The following is a 24689-nucleotide window of genomic DNA, read 5'->3' as shown; positions in this document are numbered from 1 at the left end:
TTTCAGTATTTATAAGTGTTGATAAGATCCCCCCTCAGCCGTCTTTTTTCCAGACTGAACAGACCCAAATCCCTCAGCCTTTCTTCATAAGAGAGGTGTTCCAGTCCCCTAATCATCTTGGTAGCTCTCTGCTGCACCCTCTCCAGCAGTTCCCTGTCCTTCCTGAGCCAGGGTGCCCAGAACTGGGCCCAGTACTCCAGGTGTGGCCTCACCAAGGCAGAGTAGAGGGGGAGGATGACCTCCCTCAACCTGCTGGCCACACTCTTCTTGATGCACCCCAGGATGCCATTGGCCTCCTTGGTCACAAGGGCACATTGCTGGCTCATGATCATCCTGTTGTCCACCAGGACTCCCAGGTCTCTTTCAGCTGAGCTGTTCTCCAGCAGGTCAGCCCCCAACCTGTGCTGGTGCATGGGGTCACAGAAACAATGATGGCAACTCCTCGTTTTTTAGCTCAACCTATCATTCAGCTTTGCATCAAACAACTTCAAGGTACAAAAAGTAGAAAAACCTTTTAGGGTACCTTTGAGACAACTTTGCCCCTACTTTCTTTTTCATTACCTCTAAGAGTGGAGAACTCTTTCATGTTCATCACTATTCAAACTTGTTTATGATGCCTACATATCTAAAAGAGAAAAGCAGAGGCATGCAAGGCATAGGATTTGCATAGTACAAGATCTCCAGGTGTTGCCCTCTAGAAACACAGATTACTGCAAGTGGCAAGGCAGACGAGTCGGGGGGGGATCCACAATGGCCAGAAGTCTGGCCACGAGAACATCTTCTAATGACAACATATTTACAAAGGCAGGTCCTACTAAGCAGACAAGCAGCACGCTCTTTACCACCTTTGAAAACACCACCTTCGGACAAGAAAACGCATTAATTCACACTGATTACTACACAGTAGTTTTGGAAGGATACCTACCGTGGTAGGAGGAGGGAACAGTAAAGACAGCTGGGTAGCGCCATGAGAGAAACTCAAACTTTGTTGTGATGAGAGCCTTTGCCCTCAATCCCATGTTCCTTCTCAAATATGTCAGTCTTTACAACATTATATGGAAATGAATATCACTGAAAAGGAAGGACGGAAGGAGACACACATGATGTGTAACGTGGTACTGCCCGGTAGGCATAAAAGAAACACACATCAGGCATTTCCCATTCTCCTCCATCCAGTGATATGCATGAATCCTAATACTGCACCAGCACTGAGAATAAATCATTCCAATTAGCCAATAGGTACTGGTTGAACACTGCAGGAGTGTAGCATGAAACCCAGTAAGGAAGAGTCTCAAATTAAAATCCACTAGCCTGCTCATGTGTAGGGTCATGAGCAACAGAGAGACCAGTCCCTGGATCACTCTGACAGGTGGATTTCATCTGCATGAGTGAAGTGATGGGTATGTGCTCTGTCATGAACATGAGCCCAGTGATGTGATGGCAGGGAACCATCGCTAGTCCTACCCTACAGGAAGAAGTCTAATTTAGATTACCCAACTTTCTGTCAGTGTTAGATGTGTAAAAATATATGGTTTGGCTCTCCATACACTCACATCAATTGTATGCAGCTGTTACTACATTTCCAATGAAAAACTCCTGATTTATAATCATCGTAAGTAGGAGGAGGATTAACACTATAATATCTCTAGTGAAATAGGTGTTCAAAGAGTTTAGTGAATAATTTGATATGAATAATTCATTTGAAAAAATTGATATTTTTCCCTAGTCCTGAACAGCCCAAAACCAGAGTGTGAATGTTTAACATTTATAAGCTATTTGCAATTATTTGTGAACTACATCAAGTAATTTGTGATCTACACATAACTCAAATAGGAAATTATGATTATTAAATAAAATATAGAATTTACAACTCCCATAGCAAATTATGTCTTTTGACTAATTTATATAATGAGCTTAGCTAGTCTGCCCTTCATGGATTTCAAACTGCATGTTCAATATTTGCAATTATCTGTGCAGGCAGCAGTTACATAAGTCATCTGATCAGTAACAGAAACACTACCACGTGGGAGTGGGATGCAGTCAAATTAGCAGAACCAGCACGTTCTACAGTTTCAAACAATTCAGGAAATACTGAAGCATGCAGTTGAAATTTACAGCTGAGTCTTTTCTGTTCAAAAGCACAGGGGTAGGAAGCTTTTCCCCTCTTCAGTAAGTACTACTGTCTATAGACACACATGGAAGAGGTGGTACGAATACGAGGTATTGCTTGTTCTTTCTTTTTGTCCAGAACATTAAGTGTGTTGCTTAATGTTTTTAATAGGTAAGCAGCACTGACATGTTGCCCAAGGTTTGTCACTGGGGCTGGAGAGGGAATGGGGTGCAGAAGGAGAACAAGCAGCTTAGCACATGTGAAAAACAGGCTCGGGAAAGGCATGGACGCGGACAGCCAGTCGAGACAGCTTGAAAGAAAATTTGGTCCAAGTTTCATGTTGGGTAGGATTTCCCGTATTCCCCTTTTCAAAACACATTTGAAGGCAGGATGTGAAAAACTAAATGCTTTTGATCACATCACCCTAATGATAGTTGCTGACCCGCAGTTAGACCAAACTGTGGCCTCACTGAAACGTATAGCAGCTTGGTCTTCAGCTGGGACGGAACCAGGATTTCACACTTGATGCTTACAACCGTGGTTGTGCTCTTCCTCTCTGTTCTTATTAAACCATCTTACTAGGCCCTCTTCCTTCTAACTGCTTTATGTCTTGTCCCTATTACTCCTAGATATTTTTATCTAGCCAACTGAACAAACCTGAAATACCCCAATTTGACACAAACCAACTTCCACTGTCTACTAGTGCTCATTATAACAGGCTGTCTCTTGTCGGTGGTGTTGGGATACTCCGCAGAAAAAAGTGAGAGGGACTGAAGAGCACCATAACGCATGCTTAGAGCAAACAGCTCACTGCTGGGATATATATTACAGCAGCTAAAGTGATTCCTAAAAAGTTTGCCCTAGCTTTGGCACAGTAAAGCATGACTGTGTCAGCAATGGGCATTTCTTTACTACGGGAAAACATCTCCACTAAACTGCAGTGCTGCCTACCAACCTTCTAGGTTGTCTGAAACACTGAGAAGGAGATAGGAATATATTAGATATATAAAATAAAAAATAAGGGCTTTGAAAATATACCCAGGTAATACATCAGCCTCTCCTATTATCTGCTGCTTTCTACCTTTAACAGCCCCATGAGTCTGGACATGTTTTTCTTTATATTTTTATTGTTGTTATTTTCCCTCTCTCATGTCCTTATGTTCTCGTACTACTTTATTCATCAGTGAAAGTGTCGGTTTTTAAATCCATTCAAATATTGAATGTTAAGGACCAAAAATTAATATTCAATCACTGATTTTCCTTTGGACATACAAATCTTCTTTTGCTGCAGGTGGAAATGATTCTGATGATACTCCTATTCCCATCTGTGTAATACAGTTAAAGCTATTGAGGTTAAACTGGTGAGTTAAGAGTGAGCCAAGCTATCTGCATAGTGGTAATGATGTCTCCTCTGCGGTCATGGATGTGGACAGGTACCTCCTTAGTTATTTCCTGCACAGAACTATGGCCCCATCTGCACTTGCAACTCCTCCCTTCAACTCGCTTCCTTTGTGAATCTATTTCATCAGAGCCTGTTGTAATCCCTTATGATGAGCACATGGGTGAAATTTGACAAGTGGGGCGCTGGTTGCTCCGTGGGCCATTCCCTCTCTCCCGCCCGCATGCGCCCTATCGCTGTAAGACTCCACAGGCCACACTCCCTCGATCTGCGAGTTGCTCTTTTGGTTTGAAGAAAATTGGCAAGTCTACCAGAGGAAAAAAGGCAACTTTTCTTTGCCTTAAACATTAAAGACAACATAATGGTAAGTACTGCCAATTTTAACACAGAACTAGTACCTTTACTTCTGTCTCCCTGACAATTTGAGTGAAGAGCAAATGATGTTTTGCCTGTGAATTAAGACCTTGACTGAATGTGTCTGATACCATGGTAAAGAAAATACTGGCGAGTTTGAAGGCAGTACTGAAATGCATAATGCTAGAAACACAAACTTTTTTTTTTTCCTAAATAAGAAGGTGCTTTACTAAAAAGTACTTTAATGAAGTTGCTTTAATGAAGGACTAATTGCCTCCAAGTGATGACATTTGAAAAAAGATGTTACAAGCAGCTTCTTATTCAGAAATTAGCAGCCAAGATCAATAAACAAAACATAAAATGTAGGCATATTATTGATGCAGATACTGATGCAGACAATGTAGGCATAACACTACTATAAAGGGTTGAATTTGGTGAGAAAAGCTGATGAAATAGAACAGCTGATGTCAACTCTATTGAGGCTGACTTCAAGTAGCTAGTGTTCAACCAGTTTGGTTTTTATATGGCCTTGAAAGATATGCCAACTGTAGCTGCTAAATCCATATTACAATTAGAAATGTTTACCTTTGTTGATCAAAAAAAAATGAAATGGAAGAAAAGAAAAATAACATACCATGTTCACACACAAAACAAAAAGAGCTATATCAGGGACATCAGGGAAGGTGGAATACTATAACAACACATTTTATATTGTTATACTATTCCACCCACCTTAATGGAGAACCCTTCGGTGTGGCTACGCCATAGCCTTTCGAATCCAGATTTCCTCCCACTTTCATGGTGTCACATGGCTTTCGTTGCTCAATGTATTCATTCATGGTGGACTCCAGCAGGAAGGCAAACTTGCCCTTGGACTTGCGGACACGAGCTACTCCCTCTGCAGTAGTCCTAGTGAACACTGATGGCTCAGCTGATTTCATGTAGGTCCACATCTTTTCATACACTGCTATTTTTGATCTCTGGAGAAAATCAAAAAGAAGTTAGAGAAAAAGAACATTGCTACGTTTCAGAATGGCACTGTTCAAAATAAAATCAGTCCTACTTAATTTTTCAAACAACTGTGGTTGGGAAAATCATACTTGGATAATGGCTTTCTCTGAATTCCATGATTATTTTAAAAGAAAAAAGAAATAACAGTATCAATACTATAAAATCAGATACTATTTTTAGGTCCAGTTAGCCTCTAGCAGTCACAATAAAACTGCAAAGCTAAGCCCTGAATTAACTGTTAGATAAAGGCAGTTCACACAGTCAAAGTGTTGTAAAGTGTGTTTTAGGGAATTATGTATGAAATAGGTATCCATAATAAACCTGTATGCGAAAGAGAAACAATAAAATAATCCTCCTGTAAATACTGCGCTGAATCCTGAAGCATTTCTCAGCTCTAACACCCACTTCTTCCACCATCAAAAACACAAAAGCTTAAGTAAGATTTCTGCTTCAAATATTCAGAGTCCAGAATTCATTCAATTTACGTTCAGAAAGGCTGCACAACATTTCAAGACATGGTTCACAATAAAAGATGGAAACAGAAAATTGGACCAAATATACTACTAAAGGAAACAAAATGCCCTAAGCATTTATCTTAAAGCAGTATTAGGTATGTTTTTAGAATCACAGTATCAGTGGATTTATTGTAAAGACTCTGTTCCTGCAAGTAACTGAGTAAGAAATGTGCTTGCTCAAAGAATGTGCAAGAACTCACGGCTTAGAGTGCATTAGTTGGAAATTTTCCTGCCCAGGGACATGTAGTGTAATCACAAGTAAAGACTTAAGCAAAAATAAAAATTAATAAAAAATAAAAACAAATAAAAATTTTCATTGGAAGGAAGGAAGGAAATGCTGTCAGGCTGAGAAGCTTCTCATGGTCATTAGATTCATTCAACAACTCCTTTGCTTCCCCCAGCAACAGGGATACGTACACTGTACAGTGTTTTTGTTTAATAACAGATGGCACTTGTCTTCTCTTATGCATGCTGCCAAAAAGACTTTTTAACCCAACGCTCAAGTCAGCTTTTATTTGAGTCAACAGCAGTTTCTAGCTAAGCAAGACTTGGTCTACGAGCCCATTCCTACACTGTGCTGAGCACTCCAGGAAAATATTCATTATTATAAAGCCCCAAAACAAAGGGCCTTAGAATAGTTAAATATCAAATCCTATAATCTAGGTATTATTTAGATTGACAATGGCTTTAAAAAAGCCTGCAACTGAGCCTTTGAATAGGTAACAGTAATTTCCCTTAAGCACTTCTTTTTACCAATTACTGGATGATTGGTCTAACTTGAAAGTAAGTGGTGTTTAACCAGAAATGTTCAATGAAAATACCATATAACAGAACATGATAAATTATCCTTGCTTTTTTAGCTTGTCTGTATGCATCATTTTATCTTTCTGTCAAATATAATAAAACTTAAATTAATAACAGCTGTGCATGTCCATAATCACATCCTGCCTTGTCACCCTCTCTTTCCACTGTAGTCACAGCTACTTCCCATTTACATAATAGTGGCTGAGAGCAGAGCATAAGCTAAGCCACCCATGTATTCTTTTTGCTTGACACTGATGTAATTTCATGGATTTAAATTTACAGACAGGAAAAAAATGGAAGAGAGCATTAATGGATCAGGCATCATTTCAAGAATATTTACTTCCCTTCACTTCCAAACATTTTTTATTTTTTAACATGCACATCATCAGATTCTTTATAAAGTAAACATCTAATAGGTCACTTTCCTTCAAAACTAAAAACATGCAACACATAAAATAGTTCTATTAGTAAGAGGAAACAATGCTCTATATCAATTGAAAAAGGTTGCATTTAAATCTACTTTTTTAGGATCTAGTTTCCTTGCCCATCAAGAGACAAAAAACCATGGCAAGTCTAACAAGGCATCTGCTCTGTAAGAACATTTTCTTCTCCCAAGCTTTCATTTGTTAACATTCAATTTCGACATGTCAATCCAGAGCGAAAATCGAAGAGCGAACCAACAAATATTCCTTATTATCATATGAGGAAACATTGCAGCTTTCCCTTGCAGTCAGCCAGGCTAGGATAATTTTAATTCAGGGCTTTTCTGAGTAGGATTGCTAAAACTAAGTTCTTTTCCTCTTGAGTAAGCAGCTCAGAAAATGCAACTCTCACTATCCAAAACAGGTAATAAGTAAATGGCTAATAGTATCACAGTCTTCATCTTCCTTATGTTGGCTTTCTCCTTTTCCTGTTTTCAATCTGGAATCAAAGCAGACTGAATAGTTGTTCGAGTTTCTGACATTTTGATCAGAAAAGATCAAATGATGTGAAAATGTCCCGAAGGCTCCTCTTTATCCAGACAGTAATCACTAACAGAAAAGTTACACATTACTTTAATCCCAAAACGGATGATGTTTGCTTCCAACCACAGAATATGGGAAGACTTGGGTAACGAGTCTTCCACTACTATTGTTTCAGTCTACGTCTTCATTTATGTATTATGCAAACAGTGTTTGTGTAAATATTGTCTGTCACTGGGATTTTACCTTTGTCCCTAGTTTGTGAAAAATAGTTTTAGAAATGGTGCATACAATATCATTAATGATATTTTACCTTTGTCCCTGTTTTGTGAAAAATATTTGCAAGTTCTTCTATAGGGACATCATTTGCAATAAAAAAGGTTATTTCACTACAGACCTTTTGGGGTCACTCAGCAGCTGCCCTTGACTTGATACTGTCTATAGTTCACAAATCCCATCCATAATTTTGTTAATGATTCATTGAGTTCAGTTTGGCCAAACTGAAAACAGTCAAGGTGCGTGGGAGTAGCTAACACAGAACAGTCCCCTTTCAATTACAGAATAAGAAGAAATCATCACTCCATCTTCCTGTCTTCTAAAAATGCCTTAAACTGCACCTTTCAGATAAATAATGCTCCTAACTGTGTAATTTCCAAGGAAGGATTACAGGCTCACAGCATTTATTCAGAGCCATGTTCAAACACTAAACTCACACACATAAAGGCTTAACTTTCATCTGCTAGAGACATGAAATAAAGCAGGAGGGACTGTTTATTATGTACTCCTTGTGATGTCCAGGCTCCCTGTTTTCCAGCTGGCAAATAATGAGGATTACATACCAACCACACTAAAACGGGAGAGCAAATGAAAATGAAGTAATCAATACAGACAGCACAGACATATGAATGGCTATTTAGGCTACTTCCTAATGCTCCAACCACATCCCCCCGAGATATAATTTCTCTTTATTATTCATCCGAAAGTCAGCAAATTAAAAAATGCATTTCCTTCCCACCGCCCAAAGACCGTAAAGCAAAATGCACACAGCGAAATCCATAAGTAAAAACAAAACCTGCAATCCTATCATCATAGGCTTTCAGTGCTGCACATCATTTCAGTAATATAGCTTCAGATGAATCAATAGTGCAATGCTGCTTTAATTATCACTGGCTTGAGTGTCCCCTGGGGCACCTCTTTTGCCCAATGTGACGGGATCAATAAGCTTTCCACAAATTAAAATAACTGAAAACTCCAATAAATGGTGTTGTGGGGGTAAAAACGTAGCTAAAGCATTGCAGGAGTTACAAACTCTATTAAATATAATTGCAAAGTAACATCATTTCACCCTTCCAAGCATCTTACAAGAGCAGGTGGTAGAGAGAGCTGCTCTAATGGACGTGTCAACTTACTCTGAAGAACTCTTTGGTTGACCCCGAGTCCAGTGTCCCATAAGCGATTTCGGTTTGTTTGGCAAGGTCTTCTGCACTTTCTATGGGCGAGACCATTCGCTCAACAGTCAAGAAAGCAGCGAGGTTAGCAGTGTAGGATGAAATAATGATGAGCGTGAAGAACCACCAGACACCTCCAACAATGCGACCTGAGAGGGATCTAAACATGAATAAGATAATGCACATTTTCCTGTCTTTTAAGCCATGAAGAGAAAGAGAGAAGGCACCATTATTGCTGAAACATGTATCATTAAGTAGCAGTCAATAGGAGGCAGATCATTTGCTTTTTAAATACTAATAAATGCTTTTTCTCTTGAATCTTAATGCCTACAGTACAGAGTCTACTGTATTAATATGCAAACGCACATACAGAAGTTTGAATTCTCTTTAAGAGTAATCCCAGTGTTATTATTTCAGGAAATGCCTAACACAGCAAAAATTTTGTCAAAAATACTGGATAGGTAATCTCTTTTTGGAGACAAAAGTAAAGCATGGTGGCTGCAAATCAGTAGCTTTCTCTGTTTCTTCGTAAAAAAAAAAAGACACAAAAGGCTTTGCACATGGATTATGTTGGCTCTAGGATTAAAATGTTCCTGTCAGCCAAATTTATCAAACATTCTACAAGCTACTGCATTTATTTGAACTTTCACTTTTTTCTTATGTAAGAAGCAAACATTTTGTGGTAACAGATATTTATGTTAAGTAAAAAGTTATATTTTCCATTTTAATACCTGTAATTTGATGAGAAGGCTGTTGAGGAGTAATGTACATCCAGCCATAATCAGTAGCAGTTTTATTGCTACCATCAATAATAGCAGAGTTAGGCCAATGCTGAACACACTCAAAATCTCACTATTAGTGGCTAAAATGAAGCATTCGAGTTCGAATAATTGGGTCATAATGTTTAATTAAGAAGTTGTAGTTACTGCACACTAAAGTTCCAGAACATTTTAAAAGGTTGAGAAACTCAGGACTGGGATCAATGTTACATCCGAGGCACCCGCTGTGTAAGGCACAGCCTAGCCATACAGCCTGGCTTCTCAGAAACAGTCAAATATTCTCTCTCTCATAGATAGCCATATTCTGGAAGCAGTGCTGTAGAACTTGATAGGGAACAGAAATGGGACATTCATTCATGCAAGGCAAATAATCAGCACAATAGCGTGCATTTCACAATTGTAACACAATGCAACTAATTTTGAAACAACACAGATCCTCTGAAGTCAACTCAGTGGAATTGCCCCTGCGTACACCTGCTGTTTCTGAGAGCTGTTTGCGGTTTATGCACATTGACACATGTAAAATAATAGTAATGACTGAAATTCAAAGCAGATTCTCTGTTGCCCTTATCATAGCTATTGAAAGGGAAAAAAATGAAAAGGCTTCCTAAAGAATGAACTTCAAAACACTGCCAGGAAAATAAACGAAGGAAGATTTTATGCTTCAGTGTTGAAGATAAAATGCAAATGTAAAAAGATTTGACACAAACCTTGGGGAAATATCACATCCTTGTTGCATAAAGGCACCCAGGGAAAACCAGAGGCTGTTGAATATGCCAAACTCATTGGGAGGCTGGTCACTGGGTCCTTCTTTCCCATCCTCTGGTTCTTCTGTGTGCCACTCATATGGACTAAACCTGCTAACTAGGAACAGGACCACACTGACACCAATGTAGGCAAAGACTATGCACATCCAGATCTCATACGCCAAAGGGTCCAAGAAGGAAAACACTCCTGGTTTAGATTTCTGGGGTTTTTTGATCATAATGGATATCCCCAAACTCATAAAAGGCTTAGAAAAATCAATGACCTCTTCTCGTACCAAAGTGATGGTCAGAGGCGCAACAGCAATCTCTGCTTTCTATAAAGAAAAAAGAAATATAGATGTATAGATTAATTGGAGTTGGTTTATACACTCAGCTAAGCAGCTAATTCCAAAGGTATGTCATTAACATCAGGACACTGTGGCTTAAATGTTCTTTATACCATGTTTCTGTTTCTTTCTATCACAGACTACATATTTACTCAATATGATTTTAGTAAATATACACATTGCAGGTTTTTACTTTAAAGAATTATAGAAATACTTAATTTTCCTGGTAAGGAGAAGACTCTTAAATCTTATAGACGTGAGCAGCAGTGCAGGTAGATCATTTTAGATATTAATTTATATTTAAAGTAAAGGAATTCAAGGAAGAATGAAAAATGAGAATGACCCTATTGTCACTGAATGTATAGAGATTTTTTTATAAGATCCCAGAAACAGTCGTTTATTATCATATTTTCATAAGATACAATAATTCTTCGAGGTAAGCCAGCTCATAGACTAAAGGAAGTTCCAAATAGCATGAAGCAGCGAAGGTGATTAACTATTGCTGTGATGCCACAGAACTGCATGCAGTTGTCTTGCAGGTAAAATAGTTCATTAGGAATGAATTAGATAACAGGGCAAAAAGGCAAGTATACAGAAAACAGTTGTGCAAAATCATGCGATAAAAGGATAAAAAGTGTGCTGAATCCATTCCCATTAGAGACAGGAATAATTCTTAGTATGTTTCTCGAATATGTTTTTAGAATTAAGATGTCGGTCTTGAATGAATTGTTTTTGATGGTGATGGTGATTACGGCTGCTAACAATGATGTCTGCATGAACTCTAAGGTACTGCAGCTGTGCTAATGGGTCATGTCTGTCATCAGGGACTCAACATTACATTAAGGTTTTCTCCTTGCCTTGCCCTGCCTTGTACACCAAAGCTGTCATTACAACAGTACTTAAGGTGGGACTTGTAAGAGGAACTGGGACAAAAGATGCACCCAGTGGGAGAAGAACAGATGCAGAAGCTGCTGAAACCTCTCTCCTGTTCATCATAATGTGGCGCTATATCTCGGTGGATTCCCAGAGCAGAGCCCGTGCTCTGTGCCCAGCACAGACTTCTATGCAGCTTATGGGCTAAGGGGGGAAACTGAGCGTATTTTGAGAACACTTGGTGTTGGCTGCAAATAAGGCAGACTCACAACCTGCCTCCTGCAGTGGCATTACTCTGCTTCAGGCCCCAATATATGAGATAACCTGCCTGCATTTACCCCACCCCATGCCCAGTCATCTTCACTGGCACAATCAAGAGCTGTTCATAAATCTCCATAATAGAACTGTTGTAGTTTTATTTTCTAAATACTTAGTTGACGCAAATTCATTTTATTGGGTAGCATCTTCAGTTATAGTACATAGCCCACAGTTTAGCAAAGCATTTAAGCATGTCTGCCTTTTAGGATGCTCTTAAGGACACTCATACTCAGTAAAATATACAAGGATATATTTAAATCCCATCAATTTCAATGAGATTAAAACATGCTGAAAATTAAGGATGTGCTTAAGTAGCTTAATCCAAGTGTTACTCAAATAGCTTGTGTGATAAAGAAAAAAGGAAATTGAAATGTAGGCTTTTTTGCCATATCACAACTTTGAAACAGATAAATGCATTTACAATAATATGTTTTTGTTATTTTTATGCACTAAGTTATACTGAGCTATATATATGTTATGGAATTTAATTTCAAAATAATTTAATATAATTAAAATTTAAACCTATTTTGGAAGCTATATAATTGTGAATAATTCAAAAGAACTGACTCATCCCAGTGCACTGGCCCAAAAATGCAAATTTGTATTAAAATTGCTATATATTAATCATCAGATTATATCTGTCATTCTGAAATAGTTGTGATGCAAACACATCATCGTAATTTTATGTAAAGATATTATAGTTTAAGCAACCCAATTAAAATCAAGCAAGCACATCAGACATTTCTGGTGCTAATGTCTTGGGTAAACATTATGATAAAATTCTCTGAATTTTAATGTAAATTTTGTAATACAAGGCATTTTTAAAAATTTGGCTTCTTGAAGTCTTGTGATTACATAAGTCTGACTGAAACAGATTTTTTAAGACAGGTACTATATGAAGAAAAATAGCATCTAAAATATATTTTTAAATATCCTGAAAATTGTACAGTAAATTTGGTTTCTGTGGTCCAAGGACGGTAGGATGGTTTGGGCTACTGGCATTGCTGCCTATTTTTGTATTTCATCTCACTCATAAACTCCTTTTTTCTAGAAGGATGGCTTCCTTTTTAGAGTAATTGTTTTTTATATTCCTAAACTTAAGCTACTGTGAACACCTAATGTGGAGTCCTTGAAACGAATTAACTGAAAGACTCAGGGAAACTGTGATCTATTACTGCTAATCTTCTCTGTATGTGTCACACAGTGGTATCTTCAGGAGCACAGTGTAAATGATAGACCTGGTCACTGGTCTTCAAAAGTGTTGGCTAATGCTTCATTTTTTGTGTCTGCAGATTGCTACTGGGATTAAAAGAAGGATCCTTGGGGGCTGTTAGTTTTTAAGATGTGAGGTGGAAAAGTGACAGCATCATTTTAGTGCGAATTGTGGAGATTTTAAAGACCTAATTAGCACACTGCATATTGTATATGAAACACTGGATAAGATTAATCTTAAAAAATTTAAAAGCTTACAGAGTACGTGCACAACTAGAACTACATCAAAAACTACCTGCCTACACTACTTTAAGTAGTTAAAGAGGAGAAATAGGAACTTACCCATTTCATTGCAATAGGGATCTAATGTCAGATTATTCATAATGTAGATACACCTGTTTCATGCCAATGAATGTAAAGGGACAGTACACAGCTAGGTCACAATTAGATGCCAAACAATTGGCAAAAATGAAGCCTCCCCAGTCTGATCATTTTATTTATTTAAGGCTACTGTGTGCCACATTAAGGTCTACATCAACTTTTCGTTGTTGAAAGCTAAATAATGACAATAGCTGTGCATCGTAATCATCAGCATTTGTGCTTTGCCCAGTTAATGTGCACCATATAATTATGGATTTAAACTATTAATATTATAACAATGCTGTGAGTAATTCATGATTTTGTTGCCAGCGAAATCTGTTTTGACAAAGGCTAATCATACTTTACACTTGAAGCAACTGCATCTGCAACAGCATTTCAATCAAGGCTGCACCACTAACGAGTACAGATAATGCAGATGGATTCTGTATCCTTCCAATATTATACAATGGGACAAGACTGAGTCTGATGGTAAGAGACTTTTACTTTTCGAGGACATATTATCATAACCTTGTGAATAAAATCTATCCTTGGTACAAGGATATCTGTGAAAAATCATGCAGGAAGTGATTTCAATTTCAGAGGCTCTCAGATTTTAAACAGAAATGAGTTGTGACCTTTTCTGTTAAGCAGTGAAAGAGCAGAATTCTGCGTCAGGAGAATGAATAATTGAAGCTGACTGTTAGTGCATTTGGAAACACCTGTTAACATGTGCTTAAAGGTATTTCATCCCCAGACAGTATTTCCTTTGTGAGGTTCATATCAAGGGCTATAGAGCCACACATGGACTACTGCAGGCATTCGGATAGATCAGGGACAAATGACCAAGATTTCCTGGTAGTTTTTAATACAGTGCTAAAAAAAAAACAAACAGGAAAATAAACACCCTCCCTTCCCCTCAATCTTCTGTACAGTCATAGCAAAACTGTACACCGCAGCACTTTGTACACTGTGTCCCCTGGGACATGATGGAAAAATCAGCTACAGAGTTCAGGTGACACCTGAGCTGCTCTGTGCAGCATCTGAAGGTGTCCAGCTACCAGAACAAGCAATGGTGTATATGGGTCTCAAGGGAACCTGGGATAAAATGCATCCACTGTTACTAACACGGATAGGGCTAAGCGGCACTGGGGTACAGTATAAAGAGCAGGAGAGGAGGGGACCCTTTCATGCGGCACAGAAAAGGATCGATCTCACTGGCCGGCACAAAACTGTCTGTTAATCCTTTAATGTGGTTGGGAATTAGAAGCTGTAAAATGTTTCCCAAATAGATAACTTGCTAATTCAGTTGCAAATTCTGTCCCAATCCTGGCTGCTTACAAAAAGCCCTGCTCGAAGCATAGCCAGCTACTCAGAGTACTTGTGTTTATGATTTGGGGATCTACCAGAAAAGATGAACATCCTCTTACAGCACAGCTTTGCAGGAAAGTCTCTGGCTGACTGATTTTTCTGCTTTCTCTATATGGAATAGTTAGGGAACCTGATGTTCTGTAAATCATCTGGCAAGGACTCAAGGAAGCTGCAGAGAGGATGTTCTTCATGGATTCCCTACAGAAATCGTAAACAGCAAACTTTTATAAGTTAACAGGAAGAACGATTTCCTTTAAAGCTATACCTGTAAAAGTACATTAACATGCTTGGAGCAGCTTGTGGCTTTAAGGCCAACTGGCACAGGACAGTCTGTGTCACCACCATGAAAGTTATTTACCCTCTAAACCAGGATGGCTGCATTCAATCTGCTTATAGGGAATGGTCTCTGCTAGTGTCCCATGCTAGTGTCCAGCTGGGCTCCGAAATTGTTTTGGAGAGTAATTATGAGCCAAAAATATAGCAGGGACCATTGTTGCAATTTAACAGTTAGGCAAAGAAGTTACAGTGCCCAGGGACATTCCCTAGTACCATGATATACTGGGATAGATATAGGCTAAGGGGGCCCGTGGACAGTACAGCATATATACTGGGAAACAGCAGACTTCTGTTAGTTCTTTCAGTAAAAAAGCAGCTCCAAGAACTCTGCTGTGGTCCATTCCCATTCGGATGGTTGTCCAGGAGCTTTTAAATTTGGCCATCAAACCTTTAAAGAGTCTTCACCTCATTCTTTTCCATTACAAAAACCGAAGTGTTGACCATGTATTGCGGAGCGTCCTCTTCATGCAGGTGATTTGCAACACATTCCTTATGCCTGTGTTTTGTTCCTTTCAGCTACATTAACAGCAGCAGGTCACATTCCAGTACTGGTATGAACCTCTGTGTGAGCTTCCTAATGGCCCTTTGTATTTCAGTCTAGCACGAGGGCAGTTTGGGTTTGATGAGGTAAGTTTTTCAAGACAAATAAAAGGGGGAAAAAAACCCAACAACCTGAAAACTGAAGTTTAATTTCAAGTTTCCTCTATAATTTTCAACTAGACTATAGATTACTGAAACTCTGCTATTAAAACTCTGTATCCGTGCAAGCGAATTTTCACACAATATGTAAAATTTCTCAGATGTTTTAAAAAACCAACTGGTGTAAAGCAGTGCATAGCCATTGACATCCATGCAATGGCTTTGGCGATTAAAAGGCAGACAAGGAGTTGCCTCCATTTTGATAAAATAAATCTGAAATAACCTTGACTTTTAAAATCCTGCGAGTTGAGCTCCTTCCAAGCCACTAACGTGGATATACATACTTGGTGATCATTCAGCTTTTCCACTCTTTAAAGACACCAGTGAGCTCTGTTCCTCCCAGACCTTGCAACAACATACAGGGTTTTGTGAGGCTGGTATAACCTTCCCGTGTGGAGGGGAAATCAACAAAACTCTGGGGCACCATTTCCCACACTCCTACGGCACACAGTCTTATTTCGTGTTGAGGAGTCCCTTGAACTGATCCTAGCGGAGAAGACTTGGACAAAATTTATCAGCTATACTTAGCTGACAGAAGGGAACAGAAACGGAACTGTGAGAAAAGCCACTAGGCTTTTGCTACGTGTGGCCCTAACCTTCATTGGAATTGTGAAAACTGAAGCTGTGGATGGACCAACTGCTACGTGGTAGTTTTTTATAGGGAGATTAAGGCATGTTATGAGTTCATTGGTGAAAATGTTCTCACCTGAATAATTTTAGGATTTTTTTTTTATTCCATCACTGAAATTAAACATTTCTCTAAGAATTCTGAACTGTTCTCAGTGCAGGTATTAGCAACTGCAGTCATCAGCAAGCACAGCTCTGAGTTTTGCTACTTCTGATAACACCAGATACTATTTCTTTGGGTTTGTTGGAACTACTTTCATTAAATATTACAACTTTATGTTTCAACAGAATTGTTAACTGTTATACTATTCTGCAGAATCCTTCTCCAGATCACTGTATAACTGTTGCTGAACTTACCAGGTTTGCTCTTAAATTTTATTGTTGATGTTTATCTTAAAAGTCTGTATTAATTCTGAATAGCCTAATTGTGTACTTGTCTGTAGTGGTTATATGGTGGTGGATTCTCCATTTCTCAAACTAGATCAAGAGTCCAATCTTTTTTTAAAAGATCTGTCCCCCATTCCATGAAAATGAATAAATGAGTGATATTCTTCCCAACTAAGTTGTACAGTGTATCAGGAATAGATGCTCTCTAACATCAGTTCTAAAATTAATGAATTTTTAAGGGATGTGCAAACTATGGGTGCTCTAATCTTACAAGGTACTAGTTGAATAAATAGTAGAATTTGAATTAAACTATTTGATTTTCTCTGGAAAATACATGAAAGCACAGAGATCTGAAACAGAATTCTGTTTCTTTTCTGTGACTCCCAAGGTTAAATAAAATGCACATATACTTCCCATTTTATGACTAATACTACGATAAATTAAATCCTGCTTCAAAAATTGGTATGCTTACCCCATAAACAAGTTCTCCCACCATCCCATTCCAGATTTTTGTTTCTGGATCCCTTGCTCCATATTTTCCATCAGGAACAATGGCAATTTTGTACTTGATACCAATATGTTTTGCAATTTCTGACGCCAGATCTACACAGTATCCTTCAAACTTGTCATTCCCTTCAAACGTATCATGGTTTTTCTTGAACATAACATATGGGGCTTCCTATAATGAAAGAAGTAGAACTGTAAAGGAGAAGTATACAGAATATACTCTGAAAGTAACATTTCATCTACTGACTGAACAACACACATCTTATCAAAAGTTCATGGATAGTATTAACACATTTAAATTAAAACGAATAGAACTTCTGGAAAGGTATACTATTTACACTATAATTTGGCTTATACATTTCACAAGATTTATTAACCTTCAAAACTACAAACACATATCCATCCAAGAAGGCATATAAATTTTACTTTGTTTTAAATGAAAGACCTTAGTGCAGTATATGCAAAATTTAAAGCGTGAGTAGAGGTTGCACCTATACAATGCAAATGATTGTGGGATAATGCAAGGCATAATTTACACTTTTGACTTCAGTAAGTAAGCATATCCTCTAACATAGTGTGGTTACTTTCTATGTAATTTCAGACGCATGGCCTGAATGATTTGGTTTCTCGGGGTGTAGAATGCATAGTTACTAAGAGGCTACATACACTTTAGTGAGAGCATAGATACGTGTTCCCGAGGAAATGCATGTCTTCCCCTTCGAATAAACAGTGCAGACTCTGCAAGGTCTTTTAGGGTGAATCTAAGCAATATGCATGGGCAAGAATGGTATTAAGCTGACACTGACTTTACATGCAGCATGGAAGAGAAGTACCAAAAGATTTTTGGTTGGTGAGTGCCATTGAAAACAACGGAAATCTTCTCGAAAAGTGGATCTTACCTTCCCTGTGTAAACCACACTAGCACAATAGTGAACATTATGTGATTGGGAAATCAAGGTCACATTGGAAAAACAAGGTCATATTTTTCAAAAAAGAAAAATATGTGTGGATTCAGATGTTAGCAATCATTATGTAAAGCTATACTTTCTGGTGGTATTTTAAATTACTTCACATAATTCATATTCATAGCCAGTTCTAGATAAAATACTTGTCACTGATGTCAACCTTTCTTTGAATTTACATCACAAAATCCTGGCAACTTAAGTTTTCCGTGTGCTGGCCCTGGCAAATGTTATTTTTTTGACACTAACCTTGATAGTGGTCTGCCCTATTCACACCTTTCCTATACACATAATTAATACAAAAATAAAATAAAGGTAAACATGTAGTCTGAGAATGTCTGCTTCATTGAAACTATATCAACATCATTTGTAAGCAACAATAATTTTGTAACCTCTATCAGATGTTTAACAATGGAGGATATGTGGCACTGCATGAGCAATAAGAGGATTGAAAAAAACGATTCCAAAATTTTTCAGTGTGTCAGGTAAATTTTTCCTTTCGGATACCAATATGTAGGTCTTATTAGCAGGGTGTGGATCCACCCAAGAGAAGAACTTGACAGGCAAGCCTGAACAGTATCTTTAATTTACTATTATAAGGTGAAAAGGCAGAGAACTAGAAAAGAGAGAGATAATACATGGGAGGCACCATTCCCTTTCCTTATGCAAGCTTCCTCCCCATGTCAATTCTGCACAGGACCCACCTTCATATAAGGATGACAGAACAAAGCTTTAGGTAATGTGAGTAGAGAAAGTTGCCTAGTTCGTTTACTTCAATGTGACAGAAAGGTTCCAGGTTAAATTCAACACAGTTTGGGAATGAGGAAAGTGTTAGTGTTTCTTTTAAGACAGAGTCAGGTTCCTCAGTACTGCAGGAATGTCTCACTCTCAGGTGTATTCCCAGAACACCTCTTCTCCCATCATCTTCCTCTTATGTTCTTCTCTGCTATGGACATGCCTCTCTGGGCCACAATCCCTTACCAGTAATTCAGTGTTGGAGGCCATTGATGCATTATGGCCATTACTTCAGCTAAGAAAAGTGTCCACAATGATCACTTCAGCTAAGAAAAGCGTCCACAATGATCACTTCCTAAGTCAAACTCTGTCTGACTACCTGGTTCCTTCACCTATATATAAGTATAAATGCCCAGAAAAATTTGAGGTTGACAACAGCGGATTGCTGCATTTCTGGAGCACATAGTTATGACCACTGCACGGCAAAGGATTGCCAAGGACTTCTAAAACTGGGGCAATCGCAAAACAAGCTGTTATCGTCTTGAGGCCTGGGCACTGAGAAGGCCACTGAGCTACAGCATTAGCTACACGCTGGAATCACTGCAGCGATGCAGTGCAATTTGCCCATACAGGGACTGTATCTTCAAAGGAAATCTGATGAATATTACCAGCAGCCTGCACCATTTCTTGCATTTCTATCCCCAGTTAAATGAGCTTAATCTCAACCCCTTGTCTTCCAGAGGGAGGGAGAGAGAAAAGCAAGAAGGGGTCCTGCCCTCTTTTTGCAGTAGATCTTGATTTGGGCAAGTATTTTGGGCACATGAAGCAAATATTCCTCCCTTATGTAGGTTTTTTGTTCCCATGAGAAGAAAAGCCAAAATCTGGGTCTTTCCACATATGTTATTTCACAAAAATGGTTAAAAACAAACAGAGGTGAACAATACTATGTCTCCTGACTGTGATTTATCCAACTGCTAGCTAGAAATACAACCAAGTCTCGTCCAGTATCCTGCATTTGTGGACTGTCCTTAGAAGCTTCAGTTACATTTGCTTGCTGCACCTCAAAAGCAATTTTGTTTTTCAAAGACCAGAGTTAGTGACTGCTAGCTCTTCTGATTCAGCCTTTCTTATAAATCCCAAGCCAAAGGCATACAATTAAAGTCACACCAGGAAATAATAATTCTGGAGCGGGACACAAAGCAGACAGGCACAGAGGAGGCCAGGTCAGCCTGCTCCTTCTCCCACAACCCAGACACTGTGCTTCTGCCTGCACCTCATCACTGGCAGGGCTGCTACAAAAAAGCATTTCGACTGCCTCTGCACAGCAAAGTGAAGTGACAGATGCCTTATTTTTCCCATTAAAGGCTAAATAAACTTCAACCCTCCTCCTCATGAGTTCTGTCAGGGAACGCTGAGAAGGGAAGCAGCGGGGTCCAACACTATCCTTGGTGGGTGCAAGCAGCGCCAATCCCATACAGTGGAAGGACCACCAAGCAAGGGCTCAGAAGACCTGGGTTTTCCCAGGGATCTGCTGGGTGACTTGGAGGAACTACCTTGGTTCTCTCCCCATCCAATTCTCTTTCTACACACTGTGATCTTACTGATTTAGAGCAAAATATAGCAAGGAACATCTCTTATAATGCAATTCTCTTACAGAGTAAGGTAGTACCTCTTGCTCCGACTGCTTTAAAAGAAGCAGCCATTGAATGAGATCTGACAGTGTGAAACAATACAATTAAAAATAATGGGAACACCTACCACCTTTTGCTTACTATGTTGTGCTTTCCCTCCTACCTATTTTACACAGAACAAATAACAGTTTCTTTAATTGGTGTGCTTACTTTACCTGCCAAATATTGAAAGATGGGTTTTCAAGGTAGAATTTGATGGGGGTACGTGGGTGGGACTGAAAGTGGCTTTCTGATAAAGACTGTTTGCAAAAAAAATCAAATAGTAGCACTAGTTTTAAATTCTGTCCATTTCAGACTTTGGTGTTTTTTCAAACTAATGAGGTGTGCAGATGTTATTATAGTAACATCAGGGCACTGAAAGGCAAGTTTTACTGGTTTGATAACAAGCATCTTACACAGATGAACTTGCAAGGTCACGCTGCAAAGTCACGGAATATCTGAATTGATCAAAAGCATGTACTCAGCCATATCTTGATGCTCTTTTCTATCTGTGGCACCGAAAAGGAGTATAATCTATTACAATAGCATTTTCTAAATTAGTAGTAATGTTATTGTAACCATGCTAGTCTAAAGATATGAGATGCAAGATATCTATGGAGAGGTAATATCTTCTATTAGGTCAGCTGAAATAATCGAAAACAGTTTGCAGGCTTTTTCACCATTTCCAGTTACAGCATCTTGTCTAATAAAAATATTACTTCTCCCCACCATTTTTTATTTACTACATTTTTGAACTATAAACTCTTAACCTACTGATGTAAAACACAGGTTTGACTTACTGCTGAATGAGGTTTAACACCGGAATATTTGCAAGATTTCAGCTGCTTAATCGTATTCTACGGAGTAGTGAATCAAGGAGAAGTCCACATTGAAATGATCAATGACTAGCACGGAACAGATATTTGAAATGGTGCAAGCTTTACTTATATAACTCACAATTTTATAACAATACTTAACATTTGTAAATACAAGTTGATGTCTGCAACAATTACCTTTATAGATGTAAACAAATCATTCCACCACATTGCCACAAATTCATGTGTACAGTAAAATGCTCACAACTGATGATTGATACTATACGGGAAGCTGGAGAAAGTAATTACCCAAATACCAAACAGATCTATGTTTGGCTTTTCTATTCTAAAGTTCATTTCAAAATCTTTAAACATTGTAAAAATAATTTTTAAAAGGACAAGTATTTGTGCAAGGAAATGTCTCATTTTTAGAACAGAAGTGGCACACATTATCACACTTTATTCTGAAAGAAAGTTCTGTAGATGTCAATAGAAGGTTTTTTGGTTTTTGTGGGTTTGTTTTTTTTTTTCTGAATAAAGTGTCCAGGATTCGGTTTGAAGTCTTTGTTATTGTCATGCAACAAACTTCAATTTTTTCTCCATTCTACTACAGAATATAATTAATAAAATTTCTAATGAAAAAATATTTTTCTATTATGAGAAAGGAGGTTATAGCTAGAATTTTTGAGGTAAGGCTCCATCAAGAATATATCAGTTAAAACAGTGAGGGTGGTTGTCAGTCACCTAATCAAGGTATCTGTCATCTGAGATGCCCTAAGGTAAACTGCTTGACCTCCAAGTGCCGTTCAGCAGGTCTTTTGTGCTGCCCCTTTATGGATAGGTCTGATACCCTCAGTGCTAGGCATCTGCCTATGGGCCACTGAATCAGCTTCTAAATCTGTGTGGACTTTGCTGAAAACTTACATACTTGGCGCACAACTTATCCCACATCCCTGAAACAACATACAGTAGCTGAGACATCCACATGTAGTGGTCATAGATGGTGTAAAACAGGCCAAGTGTCATCTTGCCGGTGTAAGAAATGGGGGGTACGCAGTATAACCTAGAGCATCTTAAATGTCACTGGGTACTTCTAAGTGGGCAACTGAATCAATACCCTTTGTAAAGTCATATACATTTAGGTGACTCGGTCTTCAATTGTATCCTGCCCTTGAAGCTGAATCTGCCAACACCAAGACTACCTCATTAAAATACTGAGCTGGAAGCCACAATGCAGACGCAGCTAAATGTACACTGAGATTTGGTTCTAAAGGATTTTTATGATTTTTTAAGTTTTGCAATCTCAGAGTAGGTACAGAGTTAGCTGTATCATTAAATGGATTAGAGAGTTTGGAGTAGTCTTCCCGGCCTATTCTTCTACATTCTACCTCAACATCTTGCCAACGTATTTCTCAACTTCCTAAATTAGAGATGATCATTCTATCCAGCTGGACAGGATCCACTCACTTTACCTTAGCGTTAGAAGAGGACTACATATGGCATCTCTTCTCCAGTCATACAATTAGCCTACTGTGCACTTGGAGGTCCCAAGCCACCCCTGGAGGGAATGCTTCTGCACAGAGGTAGAAAATCTGAAAATCCGTCCTTTCCACAGGGCAAGAAGTACAGGAGGATGTGCATCACATGAGGTGCTCTCCCAGGAACTTTAAAAACCAGGGCTGCATGGCAGCTGGTAGAGTAACATGCAACAGCTGCCCTTGCTGCCGCTTCTCTCTGGGCTGCTCCTTCACCACACGACTAATTGGAGATTAGTGTGCCTACTGGAGATTGGAGAGTGCCTATGTGCTAAACCAAAACTGTAAAATAAATTCTACATGCTCTCGCTATGTTACAAATGAACATAACATTTTGCCAAGCAGAAAACACTGTAGTAAGTTCTTTGATTGCAGAGCTAATTTGTTATGCTGCACCTTCTATGCAATAGCCGTACAGCCACATTACAGCAAAGTAAGCATAGACACATAAAAACTGAAGAAACAGCAGGCAAATCAACTTGTGCTATTTGGCTTCAGGCAAAAATTAAAGCGAGTCATGCTGAAAACTTGTAAACTTTTCTTACGCTGCCACGACACCTGTCTTTGAAGACTGAAAAGCCTGACAGCACTGGTTGCAGAAGCTTTTCAGTTTAATGTTGGAAAATACGCATGCAACCAAAATTATATGTGTTGTCTACAACGGTTCAACTTCCCTTCAATGTGAAGAGGGCAACGAAGAGGTGAAAAAGTCTCTGTCTGGCATTTGCAACATGACTGCAATACAGAGAAGAGCAAAATGCCAGGAATCTGAAAGCTACTCTAGTTAAATATACCTTTTCTTTCTGTGTGTGATCATATGCTTGTGGATGCTAAATACATTGCCCTGGCTGGCCAGTATTAAGAATCATGGTTCTAATCTGCCTTCAGCATCATGTGTGCAGCTCCCAGCGGACACAAGGGGAGACAGGCATGATAAGGCAGAATTCACCATATATTCTTATTCAAACCAAATTCTGATATATTTCTCTTGCACTGTGATTTTGAAACACTGAAATGGGACACTTTTGGTCAAGAAGCAGTGCTGCTTTCAAATAATTGCATTTATCCCAAAATGACATGCTGCATAAACATAGGGCATGCTTTGGAATATTAATTCAGCTTTTTGGTTTTGAAAATGATCCCACCAGTCCTTTCAGTACAGGGACTGGAAAAGTTCTTTTGAAGATAACATTTATTATGCACATCAAAATGCTTCAATGCAAACAGGACAGGCAAGATAACACATTTTAAAAGCTTTCTTGTTTTCCTTTTTTTCCTTTCTGGCAAACAGGAACCTTTTATATTACTTTTCATTACTATTTTTTAGTTGCTTCTCCTAAGCTTGGAGCTATTTATGGAAATTACAGTATTCATGTATGGTAGCTTCAGTCAAAGGTATCAGGATTAGTATGAGAGGAAAATTTCGACTGAAAGCCTGTTATTCACATCGTTCTCTTCTCAGCTTGGCAAAGTTGAAGGTTAACGTCATCTGTTCTAGACATTTCAGATTAGTCACAGAACTTTTCTTGGTGGTTCAGTGCCTGGTCATCCAGTCAGAGGAACAGTAATCCATATGGAAAAATTAGCTCAATGCTACTAGACTGGTGGTTAATACTTGAGCCTTAGTTAGGAATGTTCGCAGCATCTTGGGACTCTTTTCTTCCTTGATCAATTTCTTAAAATAGGATTCTTCATCAGAGGCTGAAAAGAGGAGGACTGTACTGAAGTATATTTTTTTTCCATCACCAAGTCTTTTTTTTTTTTTTTAGGAAAAAGATACACATATTTTTAATGTCCCATGCAAAAAAAT

General features: G+C 38.6%; 1 protein-coding gene across 9 annotated transcripts in view; it reads right to left on the bottom strand.

The window, feature by feature from the left end:
* Nucleotides 1–24689, bottom strand: part of GRIA4 (glutamate ionotropic receptor AMPA type subunit 4) — a 228287-nt gene that overhangs the window by 38743 nt on the left and 164855 nt on the right. For 8 of the 9 annotated variants that reach the window (XR_010070426.1, XM_063330098.1, XM_063330115.1 and 5 more), the window contains exons 10-13: nt 17128–17334; nt 10093–10463; nt 8565–8763; nt 4596–4843 (exon numbers count right to left, since the gene is read on the bottom strand). Coding sequence is in view for 8 of the 9 variants with exons in the window: in XM_063330098.1 (XP_063186168.1) it covers nt 4596–4843; nt 8565–8763; nt 10093–10463; nt 17128–17334 (1025 nt within the window). In the remaining variant the exon portion in view is untranslated. Of the gene's footprint in view, nt 1–4595; nt 4844–8564; nt 8764–10092; nt 10464–17127; nt 17335–21446; nt 24581–24689 lie in introns of those variants that run through there. The other variant, XM_063330145.1, reaches the window with a different exon arrangement.

This window comes from Chroicocephalus ridibundus, chromosome 1 (genome assembly GCF_963924245.1).
Source record: "Chroicocephalus ridibundus chromosome 1, bChrRid1.1, whole genome shotgun sequence".
In the NCBI taxonomy this organism is placed as follows: Eukaryota; Metazoa; Chordata; class Aves; order Charadriiformes; family Laridae; genus Chroicocephalus; species Chroicocephalus ridibundus.
Note: the sequence above shows the minus strand (reverse complement) of the source record. Positions and strands in the feature narration are given on the sequence as shown.